We start from the raw sequence: 25,226 nt of genomic DNA on the forward strand, positions 1-25,226 counted from the left end.
TCGATTCCCAGCTCAGGAAGGTCTGCTGGAGAAGGGACAGGCTACCCACTCCAGCATTCTGGCCTGGAGAATTCCGTGGACTGTATAGTCCATGAGGTTGCAAAGAGTCAGACATGACTGAGCAACTTTCACTTCACCTCACTTCACTTCACACCATTATATTAAAAATTAAATACACAGTTTTTTTTAAGGAAAAGAGAAATGATCAAAATTGGTTCAAGGAGAGAGAAACAGAGCAGACCAATAATCATACAATAAATATTGAAACAGTAGTCAAAGTCTCTACCCTCCTCTCTTCACAAAGGGCTGAGAGCCCACAAGTTACGCTAAACTTTTAATGAACAGATAATGCCCCTCTTAAAGTGAGAGTGTAGGAAAAAGTGGAGTTAAACAGTTTATTTTGCAAGGATAGCAGAACTTTGCTATTGAAACTAAGGAGAACACACAAGGGAGATTTGTAGGTCAGTCTCAAAGTAGTTTTATAAAATTCAGTACTTATGATAAAAAAAACTTAGTGAAGACTAAAGGTACTAGTTTAATAAAGGGGAATGTTCCAGAAATATTCAACAAAAGTGATCCGCATTAGAAAAGTGGTGAAAGCAATTCCCATGAGTAGGAAATAGGACAAGGATGCTCTCAAATTCTACTATTTAATTCTCTTGGAGCTCCTGGAAATAAGTAAAGAGATGAGAAAAGAGGCCTGAAAGAACAAAGTAAATCCACTTACTAGTACTGATAAGTTTGCTTAAACACAAAATCATATACTACCAATAATCATTTTTAAAATGGAAATAAAACATTTTATTTGAGACTAAATCTAACAAAAAACATGTAAGAACTTGAAGGAGAAACTATATGCTTTACAGATGGAATTCAAAAAAGTTGAAGTGGATACAAAGTCTCAATGTAATATAGATGTCCCTTCTACAGTCCACACTCCCAGTTCATTTACTAATTCAATATAACTGATTTTTCATCAACTAAAATTCATATAGAAGAGTAAAGAATAACCAAGGCAAATTGGAAATAAAAGAGTGCATTTCTCCCTATCATATCAAAAGCATCAACATTTATGATTAAAATTACAGAGTTGGTACAGGGAAAGGATTATCACAAGTAGATCAAACAGATTAAAAAGTTAGAAGCATGAATGTAGTACGTGATAAAAGTGGTGTTTGAGGTCAGCACGAAAAGACAGGAAAATACTTGACCTTCAAGTATGGAAGATCTTAAAGAAGATGCAAAACAAAAGCTATTGAGAATAACTAAAAGTTGTGTCAAAAGATGGGGCAGATCAGGGTAGGTCATTTACAGCATAACTTAGAAAATAGTAAAAAAATCCAATTTAAATGGTCTAAACATGTGGTCTGAAAATGACCTAAATATAAATGCCAACAATTATAACAGATTCACAAGCCCCTTAGTAATTAGGAAAGTGCAAATTAAAACTTATGCTAAGATACCATTTTTACTCAAAAGATTGACAAAAATTAGTTTGTTGACATTAAAGAGTGAGAATGTGGAGACAGGGACTCTCAGTGCCTTTAAGAAATTACTGTAGTGCAGCCAGTCAGGAGGACCATTTGGTAGCTTCTGTTATAATTTAAAATGGGTGTATAATATGATCAGTTGCCCTTGCTATCCAGTTGTCTCAGTATCCAGTCTAGTGGTGAACTCCCACAGTGTACAGGATGCATATAAATGAATATTCATTGCAGCAATATTTGTGAAAAACTGGAAACAGTCCAGTGTCCCTAAATAGGGAAATGGCTCAATGAACTGTGATAGGAATTCATTATGGAATACTTTATAGCCATTAAAAAATCATCAATAAGAAATCACTACATGTGTCTATCAAGTAGATGTCCAAGATACACTGTTACACACAAAAAAACTAAGATTCGTTATTATAATCACAGTAGGAAACCACCTGTGTTCAAACATGCAGACACCCCGGTACTGAGTAAAATGCAGGGTGTATTCAGGATCAAAAGAGGACTCATTCTTGTTCTTGGGTGAGAAGTATGTGGAAGGATGAACCTGGAATGGTAGACTGAAATTAAGTTGTGAGGCAATTGAATGCTGTGCCCAGCCAGGAGTTTGCCTTTCTTTTGTAGGTACTTTTTAGGTCCACTTGCTTTCCTGAGAGGAGAAGGCAGTGGCACCCCACTCCAGTACTCTTGCCTGGAAAATCCCATGGACGGAGGAGCCTGGTAGGCTACAGTCCAAGGGGTCGCTAAGAGTCGGACACGACTGAGCGGCTTCCCTTTCACTTTCCCTTTCATGCACTGGAGAAGGAAATGGCAACCCACTCCAGTATTCTTGCCTGGAGAATCCCAGGGACGGGGGAGCCCGGTGGGCTGCCGCCTATGGGGTCGCACAGTCGGACACGACTGCAGCGACTTAGCAGCAGCAGCAGCAGCTTTCCTGAGGAAGACCCAAAAAGATGGTATTGTAATTTTAGCATAGTGTGTAGGTGTACAGCCTTAAAAATGGGTTTTTGGTGTCACATTTAGAAGGGATCATCTCTTAGGAAATTAGCCTTATCTGAAATTATGGTGCATGCTTGCCTGCTCAGTCGCTTCAGTCATGTCCCACTCTTCAACCCCATGGACAGTAGCCTGCCAGGCTCCTCTGTCTATGAGATTCTCGAGGCAGGAATATTGGAGTGGGTTACCATTTCCTCCTCCAGGGGATCTTCCCCACCTGTGTCTCCTGCGTTGAAAGGGGGATTCTTTACCACTAGGACACCTGGGAAGCAAGGTGATAGGCTGTTATCTCATTTATTACATAATAAATAAATCCCTGCGGGTGAAGCTCTGGGGGAAACCAAAGAATCTGGAAAGTTCTTAAGATCAGGGCGCAGAGAGGGGAGGTAAATAAGTATGCATTTCACGGCATAAAACTAGACAGCCACATTCGTCACAGAGCAGGGCTGTTCTTGGTGAAGGGACCCAGACCACTGGAAATGTGCACAAACGTGCATACGTCCAGGCCCCTCCCTGAACAGCGGCGGGATGGACGTTGGCAACAGCCATCTTGGAGAGTGACGTCTTTCTCTGAGCCCTGGTACCCATCACCCCCCAGGGCTGGAGTCCTGTAGGCACACAGGGTTGCACTTCAAAACCCCCGTCCGGGAGAGGGAGTGATATACTTAAGAGAGTGGAGGTAAACACACACAACGTGGTGACCAAGAAATAGAGTCCGAGGGAGGAGCAGGTAAAGCGCCCCAGCATTTCTATGAACGCGTGACAGGAAGTGCTCCTATAGAGGTGGTCACGTGGGCAGCGTGGAGGTGGGAGGCGCCCTGGTCCATGTGACACAGGAAAGAATGTGACATCACTTGATGGGCCTTTCTGGGGTCTGAAAGGCCTTGACAGTGTTTGATCAGTGTGACCATCCGCTGGTGCTTTCTGAGCAAGGGGCGGTATGACCACATCCGTGCTTCACGATCAGTGCGGTTGAATATTGGGGCTTAAGGCTTAGTGGAAAGATGGTAAACTCTAGTTGTCGATAGTGAACTGATGAATTGAATTTTTCTGCTTTCAACCTGGTGATTTGGTAATATGGAAGCAGCTCAATTAATTGGCAATTCTTTTAAAAGAAAATTATTCTGGAAAACAAAGGGGAAGCTAAGGAATAGTCTGTATAGAATCCCTTAAAGAAGTATTCTTTTTTTCTTAGAATGTTTGTCTTCTAGGACCATCTATCCTTTTGATAATTTAAGGCAACTTCAGTGACTGATTCTAAGTAAATTGAATTATTTGAACTAAAATTAGGTAATTGGGAAGAAATGTTTAAAGTACAGAAACACAATTTTGAAATATCATTAAATTTAATTTTTAAAACCGTTCTGTTGAGTCTATTTGATATATTACCAAATAATTTATTTCTTCAATACTAGAATCAGTTACCACACTTAATCTGTTTGGTGAAGATATTATGTGGTTGCTTAGTCACTAAGTCATGTGCGACTCTTTTGTGATCCCATGGACTGTAGCCTGCCAGGCTCCTCTGTCCATGGGATTTCCCTGGCAAGAATAGTGGAGTGGGTTGCCATTCCCTTCTCCAGGGGATCTTCCTGACCCAAGAATAAAACCCGAGTCTCCTGCATTGGCAGGTGGATTTTTTACCACTGAGTCACCTGGGAAGCCCGAAGATATTATAAACTACTTTAAAAATGAATCTCTTAAAGTTTACACCTAAATCTTTATAATTTAAATGTCTGTTTCTTAGCAAATCTAACAAGGGATAAGCTGAAGGAAAGAAGCACACTGATAGTTTCAGATTTCCGTATTCTGGATGTCGTGTCCTTCCTGTGTGAGTTGCAATTTAAATGTCTGTTTCTTAGCAAATCTAACAAGGGATAAACTGAAGGAAAGAAGCACACTGGTAGTTTCAGATTTCTGTATTCTGGACGTCGTGTCCTATTCTGGACGTCGTGTCCTTCCTGTGTGAGTTGCATTCTTGGGTCAGCAGTTCTGTGTGGGAGAGTCTGGATACAGGAACTTGCTTTTCCATCTCCCCTTTAGTCACTGAAGACTTCCTTCCTTTTTCTTTGGGCTTCATTGCCCTTGGCTGTGGCCTCTGGATGCTCCCATTTTCTATTTGCCAGGTCCAGCTGAGGCTCTGGTCTATAACACCCCCCCTGATGGGAGGCAAAAGCAGGTCTTAGACCAGGGCCAGGATCACATGCCTTCTCCTGCACAGTGCCATTTCCCACCTCCTGGGGTGAAACATGCAGGGTAGTTTTTACTGACACATGTGTGGAGCTTACCTCAACCTTTTATATGTATTTCCCACAGTCCACCCACAGCACAGAGTGGTGGGAGGAGAGGTGAGGGCTGGCATGTCTTTAGTCCCACTCATACTACAGGAGAGAGATTTTCTTGACATTCGGTTCAAATCTCTCATCACATTTTTTTTTTCTCTACATGTAGTAGTTAGATCCTATAGAGTCATCTTTGTTTTGAATGAATAAAATGGGAAGAATTTGTGAAGAATGATGTGTATGTATATATTTGTTTTTGTTCAGTCGCTAAGTTGTGTCCAACTTTGTGACCCCATGGACTGTAGCAAGCCAGTCTCCTCTGTCCATGAGATTCTCTAGGCAAGAATACTGGAGTGGGTTGCCATGTCCTCCTCCAGGGGATCTTCCTGACTCATGGATCAAACCTGGGTCTCCTGCATTGCAAGCAGATTCTTTACCATCTGAGCCACCAGAGAAGACTTAGTATAAAAAGACTAATGTTAAATACGTTTTAAGTGTCTGTGCTTTGTTTTTCTAACAGGTTATGAAGTTCATGGGATGGAAAAAATACCAGAAGAAGGACCAGCACTGATCATTTTTTATCACGGAGCTATTCCCATAGACTTTTACTACTTCATGGCTAAAATCTTTATCCATAAAGGCAGAACTTGCCGAGTAGTAGCGGATCACTTTGTCTTTAAAATTCCAGGTAAACTTTCACTGTAGCTGGTGATAGAAGAATATTTAACGGACACGACCAAATTATGTGACAGTCTGTGTATCTTTGAGTTCTCTATTAATAGTATTACATGGAAAATCTTTTTGCCTTTTTAGGGTAGCACACTTGGAACTCCAATTTGGGAGTATCTGTTTTAGGTAATATATCTAAATATAAAAACATTATGGCCAAAAATATTATCTAATTTCTTTCTTTATTAATAAATATTTAGTCATTTTTTTCAAAGTTAAATCCTAAAATAAACTGTAACTTTTGCCAAACAATTAATATATATTTTGGTATAGAAGGTAGTTAACTTTTCATACGGTGAATTTTTCCGTGAGGTATTGATTTGCGAGTTTACTTTTACAGTAATCAGGGTTTGATTACTGTCAGTTGGATAGCAAATGAAAATTAGTGAAATAAGCTAGCCAAGATATATTTTGTCTTTACATAGTAACATAATATTGCCTCAAAAATCCTAATCTATATAGCCTATTATGTCTCTTATCATATTTGACTTGCTTGGTAGAATTAAAACTCTTGAGATTGAGTACTACATTCTTTTTAATATTCATGTTCCTAAAGGCTTTGTGCCTTTTAAAAAAGATTAATAGGGGGACTTCTCTAGTGGTCTAGTGGTTAAGACTCCATGCTTCCACTGCAGGGGGAACAGGTTTGATCCCTGGTCAGGAAACTAAGACCCTGCATGCTGTGTGGTGTGGCCCCCCGAAACACAATAAAATAAAAATAAAAAGATTAATAGGAAATTCCATGGCGGTCCAGTGGTTAGGACTCTGTGCTTTCACTGCTGAAGGCACAGGTTCAGTTCTGGTTGGGGAACTAAGATCCCACAGGCCATATGGTACAGCCAAAAAAGAAAGAAAAAAAAAAAAACTGAATGGTTTCAAACATGATAAGAGTTTTTAAAAGATCATTCTAAAGTAAACTCCCTGAGATTTTCTTCTGTCACTAAATTACTGGGAACAAGCCAAGAAAATTTATAGCATGTTTTCTGGATTAATAAAAGCAAAAGCCAACCATCAGCCAGCTAAGCCCCAGACAGAGTATGAAATAACAGTTCACTTAGTGCCTTTCACAGACATGGTTAATGCTTCCAGTATCCCTGTGTCACTACAAAGCCATCTGTACTTTGTGTGTAAAGTAAATTGGCTATAAAAGGTATTTCTTTAGAAAGTAACATGATCACTTTATAATAAACTTGGAAACTAGAGGAAATAACATCATTACGTGGTCTTATCACGGTAACATGTACCCAGTTATCATTTTGATGTGTTTTGCTTCATTTTTAATTTGTACTTTTTCATTTTATGTAAACTATTTTGTGTTCTTTAAAAAAATTAATGCAACATTAACATTTTTCCATGTTTTATATAAAGAACATTTTTAATATATGACTAAAATATTTACTTGTTTTCTCTTAGAAACATTAGGTTGCTTCCATTTTTTAAATATACATAATAGAATGTGAGGGGCTTCCCTGGTGGCTCAGCAGTAAAGAATCCACCTGCAATACAGGAGCTGTAGAAGATGTGGGTTTGATCCCTGGGTCAGGAAGATCCCCTGGAGGAGGAAATGGCAACCCACTCCAGTACTGCAAAGAGTCAGACACGACTGAAGCGACTTAGCACACATGCAATAGAATGTGAATATTTTTATTTAACATTTGACTCTAAAGTTTTCCCCCTTTATAATCTTAATGATCTTGTAATTTATTAAACCTTCCCTATTTATTCATTTACCTTGAGAGTGCATCAGGTGAAATCAGTGAGCTTTTAATAGAAGATAAAAATTATTTCTTCTCAATAATACTGATAATCTTGCCTCAGACCTTTATACCTAAGAGCAGTTTGGCTATTCTGCACAGTTTTCACTCTCCATCCGCACATTTCCCAGTCTCACGAGACTATGTTATGAACATCAGTCGTCTAAACTTTCAGTTTAGAGTTTGGTTAAAATATTTAATTACTGATAGGATTATTTCTTTTGTCCATAAGTAGTTGTAATTTGAAAAACTGTATCATATTAAGACTGGAATGAATTGTTCCCAAGCCAAACACTAACATTATTAAAAGTTCTTAGTGATATTGCTATTATTATTTATTTAAAAAATCTTATAGTGGAATTAGCTGTATGTAACTTTTAATTTGGGGGGCCTCCATGGTGACTCATAGGGTAAAGTGTCTGCCTGCAATGTGGGAGACCCAGGTTCGATCCCTAGATTAGGAAGATCCCCTGGAGAAGGAAATGGCAACCCATTGCAGTACTCTTGCCTGGAAAATTCCGTGGATAGAGGAACCTGGCAGACTACAATCCATGGGGTTGCTTTTAATTTGGATAGATTTAACTGTGGCCTGCCAGTTTGGGTAGGTCCAGGTCAGTTAGATTCACGTTCTCCTCAGTGACTCTCTCGTGGGATTAACGGAAGGTCAGATGGGTGGTTGCTGACCCCTCTCGTAAATACTGTGGACAGTGTTTGCCTATGACATGCACTGGAAGAGCTTTAGACTAGACACACCTGGACCGGAATCTCTGCCCTGCCATTTGCCAGATGTGTGCCTTTGAGCAAGCCTCTCAGCTCTCTGAGCCAACTTTCCTCCTCGGCAAAATGGAGATAAAAATCCCTATTTTCCCAGGTTCTTGGGGGTTTTAATTGAGAATTTGAATATGCAGCCAGAGTTGTAGGTGATCATGAAGGAGGTGATCAGTAAGACATTGCTATTAATTTACCAGCGATATTGATCTTAGGTTACCCTTAGGAGTTCCTGTTGGTTTAAAAAAAGTAAAAAAAGAACTTACTGATTTAAGTATAGAGACTACATTATGTAGGTTGTGAAAACTTTTGTTCTCAAAGAAGTGGACAAGAAATTCTTAAGATGTATCTTCATGCTAATATATCTTACAGGGTTTAGCTTATTACTTGATGTATTTTGTGCTATTCATGGACCAAGAGAAAAATGTGTTGAAATCCTGCAGAGTGGTCACTTGCTAGCTATCTCACCAGGTGGTGTTCGGGAAGCACTGATGAGTGACGAGACCTACAACATTGTGTGGGGTAATCGGAAAGGCTTCGCTCAGGTTGCCATCGATGCAAAAGTGGTGAGTTGTATAAAACTGATTATTAAAGGAAAGCTAGGTCAACTTTAAAATAAATGCTTAAGTAGCCAAAGTATATCAGAATTTAGATCCTGTCTTTGCACTACTTTAAAAAGTAGTGTCTGTAACTCATAACAATAGAGAAATGGTCCTTGTGCATGGGAAGCCATCTACAAAAATTCAGTCTGGGAATTTGCAAATACCTAGAAAAGCTTTATTTTACACTTCAAAATCCAGCTTCTTGTATTCAGATTTATGAAATTTTTGTATTCCTTCAGTTATACTCTTTTTCATGAGTATAATCAGTCCATAGTTGAATCCTTTGAGCTGACATATTTCAGTGATGGCTGTTAGTTGGTTTCATTATAATCCTTGTGTCTGTGATCAATTTATAACAACAGAACTCAAATAATATATGACTCCTACCATTTTTCATCAGCAAATGTGATCGGCTATCTAATAGTATGAATAAAGATGAGAAATAGATATTGGTGTAATTTAGAGCTTTTAAAAAAAAATGAATTTGTCAATAAAGTGACGATTCCTCTGGGAGTCTATGTAATTATTCTTAGTAAACTGGAGAATCTAAATGTCATCTTGTCCTTTTCTTTTGCTTTAGAAAGTATTTCTCAGCTTTTTGGTCTCTGTATTGTACTTTGTCCTATGAAACACTTAACTACTTATGGGATATTTCTTCTTTGTTTTCTCTTTATTTTCATTTTAGATTGTCTATCAGAAAAAGAAATCGTGGCACTTGCCAGGTGGTTTTCTTTTTCCAGGCCAGTTAGAGACTGCTACCCATACTTTCACATTTTTGTTTTTTGTGTGTGTGTTTCCATTGCTGTCATATAGACACCAGTTTAGACCCTTAACTTGACTGTTTATCTTGCAAATACAGACCTTTGATTAAAAAGGAAAGGATTATGGATATCTCCTTCTAACCCAAAAGCAGCATTTAAGAAGAATGGACATTTTTCCTTTGTTTTTTTAAATCGCAGAGTTACAATAAAATATAATACATTGCGCTCTATTCTCTACTGTACATACTTACATATGTAACTCCTAGAAGATAGTGCTTTATCAGTGTGATCTTGGTGTAAGTTAATGTACTTGGCCAAGTGTTCAATAATGGACAACATAAAATTTTAAACACTATTGTCCTACAGTAGGTTATACATTTCCTTAGGACAAAGCCATCTTTTTATAGTCTGAGTTCTGAGTGCAATGATTAGCACTTAGGCTCTGTGTATTTGTTGAACTGATTTTGTAAACACAATATTAAACACTACAAGAAAGGAGCTTTTTGAATTTAAGTCTAGGTTAATAGTATTACTGATACAGGAAATTAATTTATAGCCTATTTTCCAAAAAATCTTATGTATTAAGATAGAAAACAAAACTTTAGACTTTATGAATACTGTGGATACAAGATGATATATGCACGGTTGTTCAGAAATTAAGGCTAATCAGTATAAATGTACATTGAACCAATGATAAAAGCTAAAAACCTAGTTCAATTTTCAGGTTTATATTTTGAGAGAATTATTTCTTCCAAGGTGTAAGATAAAAATGATGAAAATAGATTTGGAATCATCCAGATTTATCACAGGACTCTAATTCCTCATCCTTAAGTAACAGTTTTAAGGACCGTTGCCTGGAAGAAGGCTTGATAGAAAGAAATTACATAGAGAAAGAAACCCTTTCATCAATCCTTGAGTTTCTAGATAAATAAGATAACCTAGACCATTTAAAGTTTTGCTACAAAACTTGAGAAAATTGAATGAATAGTCCTTTACAAGTTAATCAACAAAAATCTTTAACATTGCTGGCTTACATCATAGCACTGTATTGTTGATAAGTCTTGCATCACCCCCAGCCTTTCTTAGCACTGATAAAGGCTTTGCGTTGGTACCCTGCACAGTGAGTAGGTGACGTATGTGATTATTCCAATGTTGCAGATGAGGAAACTCAGGCACAGAGAGATGGAGGGGCCGAAGCAGAGCTTGCAGTTCAGGACCGCAGGCAGCCAGTGCACCTCACAGTGAGTCCGCCCACCCTGAGCTTAGAAGTCCTTCCAGCTCCAAGAGGGAAGCCTTTTAGTCGCATGTGGACATAGCTGTAAATGGCACCAGTAACTTATTTAGGAAAGCCTTTGCTAGGTCTCACAGAATTACCGTAAACTTTGAGTCAGAATTTAAGACAGTTGTTGCAGGGTTAGCTGCATTTAAATTGTATAATAACAGAGTAATGGAAATTCAAATGAAAAAAATCTAGATTGTCAATGCAAGTTCACAGAATATTGGTAGCAAATATTTAAGGTTCATGTGAAAATTATAGGCTTTTTGATATAATCTAAATCACTCTTGTTTTGTGAATTCCTGAGACTTCTGACTTGGTTGAGAATTTTTAGGTAACATTATACCTAAATAAGTTGGGATAAAAATGAGCCTGTGTACTCTAATTGGAAAACAGGTAGCAGATGTAAAAGAAGATAGCATTTGTTTCAGTAATATTGTTTATGTGTATTATCTTAATCTATAAAAAACCTTGAGATGGGATAATTCTTATTATTGTCCCCGTTTCATACATGAAGAAACTGAGGTGTAATGAGTGACTTGTCCAGTGGTTCCCACTTACATTTTTGTGGCAAAGACTTCAAGACCACTGTATTCCCTAAGAGGAGTTTTAACAAAATACTCAGTCTCTCCCTCTCACATACATGTACACGTTAACAATCTGATTCTAGGTTACTGATGCAACTACCTTGTTATACAAAGCGTGCACAAAGAAAGAAATGAACTACAGTACATAGTTGTAATAACGGTAATGCTTGTAGCTGTAAGGCAGCAAGCTTGAAACATGAATTTAGAAACCACAGACCCAGGGTACAGCCTGGAGTACTAAGTTTGTAGGGTAAGCTTTCTTCCTGTTTAGTGTCTTCTAGAAATGCCCAGCCTCTGGAAAGTTAGCCATTAAAGGATGATAATGCAACTTAAAGAGCCTTTTGATGAGAGTGAAAGAGGAGAGTAAAAACGCTGGCTTGAAACTCAATGTGAAAAAAACAAAGATCATAGCATCTGGTCCCATCACTTCATAGAAGGGAAAAAAGTGGAAGCAGTGACAGATTTTATTTTCTTGGCTCTGAAATCATTATGGATGGTGACTGCAGCCATGAAATTAAAAGATGCTTGTTCCTTGAAAGGAATGCTATGACACACCCAGTACCTGTGTTCTAAGTTGCCTCAGTCGTGTCTGACTCTTTGTGATGCTATGGACTGTACCTCACAAGGCTCCTCTGTCCATGGGATTCTCCAGGCAAGAATACTGGAGTGGGTTGCCATTCCCTTCTCTAGGGGATCTTCCTGACACACGGATTGCATCCACGTCTCTTATGTCTCTTGCATTGGCAGGTGGGTTTTTTACCGCTAGCACCACTTGGGAAGCCCCATGACAAGCATAGACAGTATATTAAGAAGCAGAGACATCATTTAGCTGACAAGGGTCCGTATAGTCAAAGCTGTGGTTTTTCTAGTAGTCAAGTACAATGTGAGACTTGCACCATAAAGAAGGATGAACACTGAAGAATTGATGATTTTGAATTGTGGTGCTGGAGAAGACTCTTGAGAGTCCCTTGGACTGCAAGGAGATCAAATCAGTCAATCTTAAAGGAAAGTAACCCTGAATATTCATTGGAAGGACTGATGCTGAAGCTGAAGCTCCAATATTTTGGCCACCTGATGCGAAGAGCCCACACATTGGAGAAAACCCTGATGCTGGGAAAGATTGAGGGTAGGAGGAGAAGGGGGTGACAGAGGATGAGATGGCTGGATGGCATCACCAACTCAATGGATGAGAATTTGAGCAAAGTCCAGGAGATAGTGGAGGACAGGGGAGTCTGGTGCACTGTGGTCTATGAGGTCACAAAGACTCAGGCATGACTTAGTGACTGAACAACAACTACAAATGCATCCTGAAGAGTCTGTATAAAGTACACCCTTCAATACAAACTTTGGGGTTAATGCCAGTCAGTAGATGTAAATCTGGCAGAACTGGTTGGAGAAGGCAAAGTGGTATATATATGAGCTGGAAGTTTTCTGTTCCTTCTTGGGCATCTTACGTTCTCAACTCTGAAGATATTGTACAACTATTTAAAACATTAGGATTCTAGTCATCGCTTTATTCTACAAAACTAGTGGTGGTTTTAGAAAAATCATAATCTGAATTTTTTTACAGAAGAGTCAGTCTACTTTCTGAGCGACTTCACTTTCACTTTTCCCTTTCATGCATTGGAGAAGGAAATGGCAACCCACTCCAGTGTTCTTGCCTGGAGAATCCCAGGGACGGGGGAGCCTGGTGGGCTGCCGTCTGTGGGGTCGCACAGGGTTGGACACGACTGAAGTGACTTAGCAGCAGCAGTCTACTTTCTCTTAGGTGTTAGCTTTGTGAATGAACTCCATCAGATTTTAAATTCTTCCTCTGACTGCTTTTCTTTACATGACTTTTCTCTATCCTAACTGGTTTTTAAAATGCCTGCTGCCTGTTTCCTACCCTTTGTCTTCAGAGAACACAAGTGAATTCCTCAGAATTTTCTTTCTGTTCTGTCTATTCATTCCTTCTGTGGTTCATCCATTACACTGTCTGTTAGCACCTACTTTTTCTGGGCAGTGTTCCAGGTGCTGGGGATCCAACTGTGAATGAAACAAAGTCTCTGCTGTTGGTTACAGAGATAATAAATAAGTGATCAGTTAGGTATATGTGAGGGAGTAAGTTTTATGAAGAAAGCTGTGCCTGCAGTCTTTTTCCTTCAGCCCACCACACTTGACTGCTTTCCAAAGCTGAAAAGGAACAGCTTTTTAAATGTCAGCTTATGTAAATGTTTCAAGCCCTGATCACTAAGGCAGGTCACTCTGATTTAGCAAATGCTGATGATAAACTGTAAGTGAAATGACACTTGCCCTTCCCCACCAATTTTATCTATTCTAAACATCATTTAATTCAGTATGTTTTGTGTACATTTTAAAGTATTTTATTCAATTTTTTATCTACTTCAGTTTCACCATGGCATAATCTTACATGGTCCTTTGCTACTTAATCCATTATTTTATAATTAGACAAGGCCTCCATTTTAAGTGAGTAAAGTCGCTCAGTCATGTCTGACTCTGCAACCCGTGGACTGTAGCCTGCCAAGCTCCTCCATCCATGGGATTTTCCAGGCAAGAATACTGGAGTGGGTTGCCATTTCCTTTTCCAGGGGATCTTCCTGACCTAGGGATCGAACCTGAGTCTCCCACATTGCAGGCAGACTGTTTATCATCTGAGCCATTAGGGAATCATATTTAATCATTGATATTCATGGAAAAATAAAAACCATGAACTGTGAACAGATATCCTCTGAAATTAATGATATGAAGAGTTTATATATACACACACACATACACGCATATGCTTTTCCTGTTTTTTTGGTGTTGAGTCTTAATGCATGGGTTTCCCTGGTGGCTCAGCAGTAAAGAATATGCCTGCCAGTGCAGGAGATGGGGGTTCGATCCCTGGTCTGGCAGATCACCTGGAGAAGGAAATGGCAACCCACTCCAGTATTCTTGCCTGGAGAATCCCATGGACAGAGGAGCCTGATGGGCTACAGTCTATGGGGTCGCAAAAAGAGTCAGACACAGCTTAGCGACTTAACAACAATTTATACAGTTTTCATTGATATTTAACATTTTCAAATTTAATAAGCTCACACAAAAAAATGATGTTTCACTAATTTCAGGACAGCATCTTGCCAAAACTTGTTATGTAAAATTATATAAATTTCCCCATAGAGAGAATTTCTGTCTTGTAACTTTTTCTTCAGTGAGCATACTATTCAGTACCCCACTAAAACCAGTTTAAGTATCAGGTTCATTTTACTCAATGACATTGATGATTACTTTAATCCTTGAATTTCAGTTCTTGTAGAATGATCGCAAAGTTGGTAAATGAAATATTGCATATTACCACTAGAGGGTAGTGTTTCCAATTTATATATATATATATTTATAAATACCATGTTAATTTTAGTTGATAAATCACACTAGTGATAACAGTATCTTTTTATTTTTTAAAATACCTTAGTTTTGTGACTTAAACAGGCCCTTAAAATTTTGCAATAGTGACTTAATGGAGGCATCAAATGGATTAATGTATTTACTTTTTAATTCAAATTCTCTCTTTAGCCCATTATTCCTATGTTTACACAAAATATTCGAGAAGGATTTAGATCACTTGGAGGAACAAGTAAGTTCTGATTAATACAGTTTTTCTAAGTATAACTGTAATATTTAGAATGTAATATTTTAAATATTTGGACTTTTAAACACTATGCAGAAACCTTTTGAATTTATTTTAGAAAATGCATATGCTATTTAGGTGTTTTTCTTTTTAAATCTGAGTGATAACTGGTTCTAAGTGATGGCAGTTCTAGGTGTTAAATTTTTATTGAGTCTCATATATACTGAAGATTGTTTACCATGGGCTTTTAAAAATTGCACAGTGAATTGTCTAATTTTGTGTTGAACCATATTGTTGAGGTTTAGAACAGACTTATGTTTTACACAGACTACCTTCCTAACTCATTCCTGAAGTAGTTACAGCTTTAAAAATGGATGACAACAAAATACTGAATTAAGATTAGCAACCTGAGGAGATACCATTTGCTTTTGTTTATTGCTGTTACTTCTTGTTCTTTTTATTTTTTTGAACCATGATAAACTTAAATCAAAGAGTTCTTTTTGCCTACCTTTAATTTTTGATAAAAATAGCTTTGAACCTAGCTATAGGAAGGATGGCAATTAGATGTGCTTTCTCTTTGGAGTTTGTTGTTGGCTTATTTGTTTTTATGAAATTCTTTTGGTTTGTTTGTACCCTGTGGTTTCTGTATTTGATTATATTTTGTATCTGTAGCACTATATTGTTAGTGTTCCTATCTGTATATAAATCCCATCCTGAAAACCCTAAGCTTCTGTTGTTCCTTTTATGTCTAATGTTGGTGTATAGTTGATATTATATTATGTTTTCTTAGGTCTTTTTTTTTTCAAATGTGAAACAGAAAAAGGCAGGTTAATGTGATGTTTAACTTTCGTTATATAATTCTTCCTTCTAATTTTCTTTCAGGTCATTTCTTTAGAATTTAAGTTGCATACCAGCAATCATTCCTAATATTGTTCCTTTAACTATAAAGTGGTTTTAAAATTTTTTGACTGCCTTTTTTACTTTAAAGTTGAATATCTCAAAAATTGATGTGTAGTAATATATTGTTTCGAGTACTACTCTGGGTCTTATGGTATATTCTGTGATTCCACATTTAAACAGTGTTTTAAACTTTCAGTACAATTCATAATTGTGTATTCCACGTACCTTGCCTTTTGTGGATTGTTTTGTAAACTTACACAGTCTTAGCCCATCAGTTTATTTTACATTACTACCACTTTTCATCTTGCTAAATTTCACACTTGGTCCTTAGCACTAATAATTCTTTTTCCTAATTTATAATATTTTTAGTCTTACTTAGTTTTTCAGTGTATTTTGGTCTCATGTTTATTTGAATTTATTTTATGGCTCCATTTTTTCTTTTATTCACATAAGGAACATATTTATGAGCCTCTAGACTGTTTAGCCTCTAACTTTTTGTTGCAGTCTTTATCCTATTTTGCAATGATAGTAATTAGTTTGCCTTTTAAAATTCTTACTTTTTGAAAGCTCATCTCCACCTCTACCCCCCATTAATAGACCGTATTTATTGGGCATTTTTAGGTTGACAGAACAATAGAGCAGAAGGCACAGAGGGGACCCACACCTCACCACTCCCCAGTTTCTTCTGTTGCTGACATCGTGCATTAGTGTGGGACATTGTTACCATCAGCGAAAAGGTCCCCTTTAAAAAAAAAAACTATTAATTGCCAGGAGATGATACTGGTTGCCACCTTCCTCGAAATCTTACATAATTCATTTGAAAGATTACAATTATATGCTCAGAATATGTAACAATTAAAATGATTCCATTTCCTTTAAAACAGGGCTGTTCAGGTGGCTTTATGAAAAGTTCCGCTATCCATTTGCCCCCATGTACGGAGGTTTTCCTGTGAAGTTGCGCACCTACTTAGGTGATCCCATTCCATACGACCCAAAGATCACAGCAGAAGAACTAGCCGAAAAGGTAAATTATTCTTACTTTACTTTTAGGACATATTTGTACTTTCACTGAAAATGAACTCATTAGTTCTACAAATGTGTTCTGGATCAGCGGTGACTTTTCCCGCAAGGGACGTCTGCCTGTGTCTGGGGACATTTTTATTGTCTCAATGGACAGAACTCAGGAGGTGGTTGGTGTCCTTGGTGTCCCGTGGGTAGAGGTCAAGGATGCTGGTAGGTATTCTGTGGTGGGCAGGGCAGCCCCCACAGCGAAGAGCTGTTCTTTCTAAAATGTCAGTACGGTTGAGGTTGAAGTTCTTGGCCCTGATAGTTAAAAAGTTTTGTAAGTGATGTTTAGAAGAAGAAAGCTTTGACCTCCATGAAAAGAAAGAAATTGTCTTTGCCTGGTAGAAGTACCTTGGGAGGAAAATGGAATCTTGTTTGTGAGTTATGGAGTCAGGTTGTCCCCATGCTGCTGTTTGTTCTGTGACTCAGGCAGGCCCCACCACCCTCCTCTATTCTAGGGGAGAGAAACGGAGCCCACTCACGTTGTTACCCAGAGGGTCACAGGCGACTGATCACGTTCATTGTTGAAAACAGTGTCTGCCACCCAGTAAGTGCTCCGTGGATGCTGGCTACTGTTGTGATCCTAGGAACATACAGCCCCATGTAGAAGGTCAATAACTAAACTAATGTTTTTGAGGTGATATGTTAATACAAGGGGGCTTCTCAGGTGATTCAGTGGTTAAAGAATACACCTGTCAATGCAGGAGACGTGAGTTCAATCCCTGGGTTGGGAAGATCCCCTGGAGAAGGAAATGGCAACCCTCTCCAGTATTCTTGCCTGGGAAATCTCATGACAGAGGAGCCTGGTGGGCTATAGTCCATGGGGTCGCAAAGAGTTGGACACAACTGAGCAACTGAGCATGCATGTAAGCACGTTAGCACAGTTCTGTGCTTGTGGCTTGATTTCTCAACCCAAGCACCAGTGACATTTTGTTGTGGGCATCTGTAAAGGGGTGAAACTTCCATGAGCCCGCCAGAAAACTTCCTACTACTTTTTTCCTTCTGATTTTTTTTCCCCTTCAGTTCTTTTTAGTGTTTACTGTGTGCAGGGCATTGCTGTGCGCAATGCTAGAAAAATGCTAAGGTGTATCTTAAGGTGTAAAAAGTTGCCATGTGGACAATATCTGTAATTCAACTGTAATAAAGTGAATGTAGGCAATATAGCTGACTAATATTCCATTGTATATATGTACCACAGCTTCTTTATCCATTCATCTGTTGTTTAACATTTAGGTTGTTCACATGTCCTGGCTATTATAAACAGTGCTGCAATGAACACTGGGGTACATGTGTTCTTTTGACTTACGGTTTTCTTAGGGTATGTGCCCAGTAGGATTGCTGGGTCATATGGGGGAGGGGTTGGAAAGGAGGCTCAAGAGGAAGGGGGTATATGTATACATATAGGTGATTCACTTTGTTATACAGCCAGAAACTAACACAGCATTGTAAAGCAATGATACTCCAAATAAATAAATAAATAAAAATTAAAGAAATATGCTATGTACCTTGAAGAGTCACTGCATGAATGAAAGTTCAAGAACCTTCTGTACTAAACACAATTTGCAACATTTTGTTATTTTTTGTATGTTCATAATGCTGAAAGGCTTTTGAAGTTAAATAGTATTACATTAAAAAATGAAAGAAATATGCTGTGGGTGTACTGAGAAAGAAGTCATTCATTCTGAGGATTCATAGATGCTAAGTTCGGGAAGACTTCTTTAAAGTACTAGTATATTAAAATCCTTACAAACTAAATATCTACATTGAGAACTAAAAGAATAATGACTTTTCTTTTGCTTTCTCTATAGACGAAGGATGCTGTTCAAGCTCTGATTGATAAGCACCAAAGAATACCTGGAAACATAATGAGCGCTTTGCTAGAACGTTTTCGTAACAAACAAAAGATCAACCAGAAGACTCTTTAATACATTTATATTAATCTGTTTGTATCTACAGAACTGTATTCTGGATTTTATAGGTTCTATAGTTAGTATTTTTTTTTTAAAAATCATGTCAAGAAGCATCTTTCATTGAACTTGTTTGCTTAAAATTATGTTGTCAATTTTGTTTCTGCAATCAGTTGTGTCAAATTTAAATAATAACTCACTACATGTGTCATAATTCAGAAAATGATCATGGTTCTTTTTATAATTTCTTAATCATGTATCATAAACATAGATCCTTAAAGCTATGGGCTTCCCTGGTAGCTCAGCTGGTGAAGAATCTGCCTGTAATGCAGGAGACCTGGGTTTGATCCCTGGGTTGGGAAGATCCCCTGGAGAGGGGAATGGCTACCCACTCCATGCCTCATAATTTGGAAAATGATCATGGTTCTTTTTATAGTTGCCTAATCATGTATCCTACACATAGATCCTTAAAGTTAAGTTTATCAATGACAGCAGTGGAGGTTTAAAAAGCATTCCTAAATAATGCATCTAGTTTCTGCATCTCTTGCACTGAGCTAGTTTTGCAAGGTGGCATAACCTAGGGTTTTAGTACAGATGCTTAAGTTGGAGAAAAACAAGCTCTTTCCTCTGCCTCTCATTCCTTTCATGACCTTGGGCAAATCGTATATTTTTGTGCCTCTACAATTCACTTTTTAAAAACATGTTAATCCTTTGATAAGGAATATTGTTTTAACTCTTTATATTTGCTGTGATTGATATCCATAGAATGGAAATTATGACTGTATAAACTAAACAATACCAAGATCTTTTAGAAGTTTGTGTGTTTATTTTGTCCATAGGATGTTTAAATCATTCCTTCAGTTATGATGTCAAGTTGCCAAGCAACAATGAAAAAGATGTACTGTTTTTCAAAATGAGTTAAACAGAAATTAGGGAAAGTAAAATTTCTAATTATTGTGATTATTCTTTTTAGTATTATATTTTTAATGAGAATCTGTAGACAAACCATACAAGGAATGCTCTGCGTCATCTGCCCTGTAATATGGCATTTAATAGTGTCAAGTTAGAAATCACAGTCATGCCCTGCATCTCATATGTTAGAAGCTGATTCTAGGCTGATGACAGCCCCAGGAGAAAGCTCTGCTTTACTCAACATCCTGGCTCATTTCAGCTTGACTCTGCATCCAGACAGATAGTTTATTGTTTCAATAAAAATATACTTGAATGATGAATTTATGTGAACATAGGGCTCTCTGAAAAATTAATGGCTTTCGATTTGTTGTCTCTTTGAAATCTGAATTTAAAAGTATTTAAACAGAATAGTACCAGGAATCAAATGCAGTATGTCCCTCTCCCTTTTTAAGATATTAAATTACTTGGATTTTTGTATAAACTTTTGTATAACAAGTATGTATGTATGATAGGTGTAATGTATGTAAAATTAAGAAAAATAAAAGTAAAGCTGAATTACATTTCCTTTTCTTGTGAGATTACATAGGTGACATTTTTTAAATTTAAACTGATTTTTTACTATTTATGCTTTTCTCACCTTTAGTCATATTCATCAATCTCAGCCATAATGAATAAACCTGACTTTTCAATGTAATAAATATATTTTAATTTCAGTGAAAAGTATCAACTAATTTGCAGCTTTTTTTCCCTCTTGAATAATGAGCAGTGTTTGTTTAAAATTCATCAATATTTCCAGAATAAAGGAATAAATGGTCATAATATGAATGAGAATAATAGTTTTTTGGCAACTATTGGGTTTTAAAAACTGAAGAAAGAACAACATTCATTGCTAATGTAGCAAAAGCCATTTTTTTTACAGTATTTAAGTTTTACTGCTTTACTTAAAACTTTTTTCTTCTCTGATACTCAGAGAGTATTAACAAGAAGGCTGTCTCATTTAATACAAAGTCTTTATCTATGCTATTTGAATTTAAATGCCATTTAGAAGAATGAGGGGGCTTCCCTGGTGGCTACCATGGTGGTAAAGAATCTGCCTGCAATGCAGGAGGGCCAGATCTGATCCCTGAGTTAGGGAGATCCCCTAGAGAAGGGAATGGCTACCCACTCCAGTATTCTTGCCTGGAGAAGCCCATGGACAGAGGAGCCTGGTGAGCTACAGTCCATGGGATTGCAAAGAGACACAACTGAACTACTGTCACTTTCACTAGAAGATTGAAGGAATGTGACTAAATATTGAGACATCAGTAATATTATTATTATTAACATTATTGCATAATAATAATAGATCTAAATATGAGACCCTCTGAAGTTAATGACATTTATGAACCATTGAAATAATAGATGTTTACAGGGATAAGTTGGGTGTGTTTTGTATTTGTGTATATGATTACTATTTTTAAAATACATTTTTTTCTTAATATATATTTTTTATTGAAGTACAGTTGACTTACACTGTCTCAGGTGCACAGCAAAGTGATTCAGTTGTACATGTACACATATATTATTTTTGAAATTATTTTCCATTATAAGTTATTACAAAATATTGACTGTGGTTTCCTGTGCTATACAGTAAACCTTTGTTGCTTGTTGCATATCTGTTTTTTAAATTAGTAGTCTAGCATTCTAGTCATACTAAGTGGATGACATCTTTAAAGAAGCCCTGAATGCAGAACTCTAAGGCACACCTATGGTCTTTCCTTAGAATGCACTGTGTGTGTGTGTGCACGCTCAGTTGTGTCTGACTCTTTGTGACACCATGGACTGAAGCCCTCCACTCTCCTCTGTCCATGGGATTTCCCAGGCAAGAATACTGGAGTGGGTTGCCATTTCCTTCTTCCGATAAAATATACTTTTGTTACTTCTTTGTTGTGGCAAAATATACACACCCAAATTTACAGTTTGTTAAGTCCGATTCTTCACTCAGGATGTCTCATCTCCCCAGGAAACTAAGCGTTAAGTTAATTAAGATGACAATTCTGTGTTTCTGGTCTGCATTTAGATCAACTTCTGTGTTATTAGAGGCTTCCCAGGTGGCTCAGTGGTAAGGAATCCCATCTGCCAATACCGGAGACAAAGGAGATACGGGTTTGATCCTTGGGTCGGGAAGATCCCCTGGAGGAGGAAATGACAACCCACTCCAGTGTTCTTGCCTGGGAAATCCCATGGACAGAGGAGCCTGGCAGACTACAGTCTGTGGGGTCACAAAGAGTCAGACACAGCTGAGCAACTGAGCTTCTACACCCATGTTCTTAACAAGAGTGACAAGTAAGCTTACATGTTACTACTCTCCCTTTTTCCCTCTTCCAGTCACTTGATTTTAGTCATACACGTTTTGTTTTGTTTTTAGTTTTTCTGCACCTCGCCCCCACTTTTCCTCTGCATAGGCACACAATGCCCTCAACTCCTCCAACTTCCCTGGGCTAACACTTGTTCAGCTAAAACACCTGGTCCATGATAGTCTTCTCTGTCCCTCTGCAGGTTTGGGTGCCTTAGGTTTCCTTTGTTGTTCATTTGCCTCACTTGTAATCGAGTAGACATTATATAACGGAAGCATGGTAGAGCACTGTGGTTGAGAGCTTGGGCTCCAGACATAGCCAAACTGGGTTTGAATGTCACCTCGTCCACATCTTAGTAGGAAGAGTGTGGTTAACTCACATCACCTCTTCAAACGAACACCAGATGTAACTTAACTTGGCACAGTGCTGGCATAGATACTGATACATGTCATATTGCGTGCATGCTCAGTCGTGTCTGACTCTTTGCGACCCCATGGATTGTAGCCTGCCAGGCTCCTCTGTCCATGGGATTCTCCAGGCAAGAATACTGGATGTGGGTAGCCATTTCTTTCCCCAGGGGATCTTCTCAACCCAGGGACTGAACCTGCATCTCCTGCATTAGCAGGAGGATTCTTTACCACTGCAACTATATATATATATATATATATATATATATATATATATATATATATATATAATATATATACATAGTATTTATTTGGCTGCATTGGGTCTTAATTGTAGTATGTGCAATCTTTAGCTACAGCATGTAAACAGTTAGTTGAGGCATGTGGGATCTGGTTCTCTGACCAGGGATCGAACCCAGGTTCCCTGCTTTGGGAGCATGGAGTCTTAGCCACTGGATCACCAGTTAACTCCCATCATTATCAGTATCAAGAATCAGCAAATTAAGAGTCGTATCACCGACTGTTGAGTCCTTGGTTCCTTGAAGAATACTTAGCATATTATAAACAGTTACTGAATAAATGAGTATATGAGAAGACTAAAATATTTTCTTGGGATAAAAAAATCGTTTGACTTTATATAAAAAAGCAATTTAATTGATTTGTAGAAAATGCACCATTGTATTTAAATCCCAAGCAAGAAGTTCTACTAGCTAAGAAATTAGAATCAGTTCAAAAATAGTTTGCTTTATCGATAAATCAAAAAAATCTTGATTCCCCTAAAGATCAATGTCCAGGACTACACAAAAGCTAGAATGTAGACAGCAAATAAATCCTCTGTGTAAAATGTATTGTATTGAGTTTCCTGCAAATCGAATCTAGGAGTTGTTCGTTTCATTGATTGGTGCTGCCATCATGAAATGCTATAAGGAGGGGTCTTTCAAGTGTTCCAGCAAACAATTATATGGATTTTGTGAAACCTGTGTGGGATAACTTTGAGAAATGAACAGTGTTTTCTGTGTGTGTTCAAGACTGCAAAAGAATAATTGGCCTTAAATTTAGGCAAGTGTGGTATTGATTAAGTTTCTTGAGCCTCAAGCTGATGAAGTACTGTAATAGGCTGCACAGGGAGATTGTGAATCGCAGAAAAGTTTTTTTTTTTTTTTTTTTTAAAGATAATACTACATAAAAGACACATTCCATCCATTTCCTCCTGGAAAAAACTTTATTTTCCCTCCTCCACCTGGGTCACATTTGAGTGTGTATTCATTCGTTCTTTCCTACTAACATGGTCGATGTTAATTTTTATGAAAAAGATGGTTGACAAGATTTCCTTTTCACATTATGTCATATTTATCTTATTTTCATTTATTTGGCTGCACTGGGCCTTCGTTGTGGCACTCGGAATTTTCAGTTGTGACATGCCAACCCTTAGTTGTGGCATGTGGGATCTAGTTCTCTGACTAGGGATCAAATCCAGGCCTTCTGCATTGGGACTGAAGCGTCTTAGCCACTGGACCACCAGGCACGTCCTTATAGGTTCACTCCCTGGTTAGGGAGCTAAGATCCCATATGCCTCACATACAAAAAACCAAAATAAGAAACAGAAACAGTGCTGTGACAAGCTCAGTGAAGATTTTAAAAGTATTCCACATCAAAAAAATATTTTTTAAAAGAGAAAAGAGCCTTGATTCATAAGTGAATCCAGTGGCCTGAGCATATTGATTAAGCTTGAACTCCACACGAGAGAGTCCATTGGTATCTTTGCTCTAGAGATTTTCTTTATTTTTAAAATTTTTTCACTTTTATTTTTTCCTTTACTAGACTGCGGCTCAAAATAAACATAACTTTATTTTTTCTTATAATGAAAATAACACGTTAGTAGAAATAAATCCAGACAATACAAAAAGGTGTAAAGTAAAAATGAAAATTACCACCACCCAGAGAGAAATCTTATTAACATTTTGATGTGTGCCTTTTCATATTTTTTCTATGCATATAAAAATGTGATTATATTACAATGCTGTTTCGTAATCTTTTTATTAAGCATTACATATCAGGAACATTTTTCTTTATAATGAATATTGATCTTCATGATTGCTTTTGAATCAATCATAACAATAGCCATGCATTGGCTGAACCATGATGTATTTAATGAGTTCCCTATTGAGAATTGAGAAAACACGCTTTTCACTTTTTCACTATTATGAATAACAGCATGATGAACATATCTGTACATGTAACTTTGTATGCCTTACTAGTTCTTTCCTTGGGATAAATTCAGAGGTAAGATGGCTAGGTAAAGGATATGCATATTAAAAAACTGATTACATCTTGCCAAATTACTCTCTAGGGAAGTTGATTTTATTTACATTACTGAGATGTTGGCATGGGAATATGCTGCTATTCATATTACAAATACCAGCTCATAGTAATCTTGAAATTTTGTCAATCTACATAAATACACTACCACATGTAAAATAGCTAGCTAGTGGGAAGCTGCTTATAGCACAGGGAACCCAGCTCAGTGCTTTGTGATGATCTAGGGGGGGTGGGATGAGAGCAGGTAGAGTGGGAGGAAGGATCAAGAGGGAGGGGATATCTGTATATATATATGGCTGATTCACTTCGTTGTACAGCAGAAACTACTCAACATTGTAAAACAATTCTACCACAATAAAAAAATTAAAATTTTCAAAAATCTCCTCCCCTGCCGCCCAAAATTTGTCAATCTGTTAGGCAAAAATTATTCTTCTTGTTTAATTATTTTGCTTACTCAATGGGGAAAGTATTGATCAAATTCTGGACATCACTAGGGTTCGGTCCCACACAGAGAAAGTAACCAGT

At 37.6% G+C, this 25,226-nt stretch overlaps 1 protein-coding gene across 10 annotated transcripts in view; it reads left to right on the forward strand.

Annotated features, from left to right (window-relative positions):
- Positions 1-20,199, forward strand: part of TMEM68 (transmembrane protein 68) — a 34,901-nt gene extending 14,702 nt beyond the window's left edge. For 3 of the 10 annotated variants that reach the window (XM_081504607.1, XM_081504608.1, XM_081504612.1), the window contains 5 exons: positions 5,292-5,459; positions 8,395-8,588; positions 14,801-14,861; positions 16,640-16,779; positions 18,629-20,199. In XM_081504607.1, the coding sequence (XP_081360733.1) occupies positions 5,292-5,459; positions 8,395-8,588; positions 14,801-14,861; positions 16,640-16,779; positions 18,629-18,745 (680 nt within the window). In that variant the 3' untranslated portion in view covers positions 18,746-20,199. Of the gene's footprint in view, positions 1-2,354; positions 2,764-2,982; positions 3,220-3,378; positions 3,497-4,070; positions 4,121-4,236; positions 4,321-5,291; positions 5,460-8,394; positions 8,589-10,543; positions 10,627-14,800; positions 14,862-16,639; positions 16,780-18,628 lie in introns of those variants that run through there. The other 7 variants (XR_014057835.1, XR_014057836.1, XM_081504615.1 and 4 more) reach the window with 6 other exon arrangements.
- Positions 20,200-25,226: the final 5,027 nt, after the last annotated feature.

Source organism: Giraffa tippelskirchi, chromosome 6 (assembly GCF_054371585.1).
Source record: "Giraffa tippelskirchi isolate mGirTip1 chromosome 6, T2T-mGirTip1v1.2.pri, whole genome shotgun sequence".
Taxonomy (NCBI): Eukaryota; Metazoa; Chordata; class Mammalia; order Artiodactyla; family Giraffidae; genus Giraffa; species Giraffa tippelskirchi.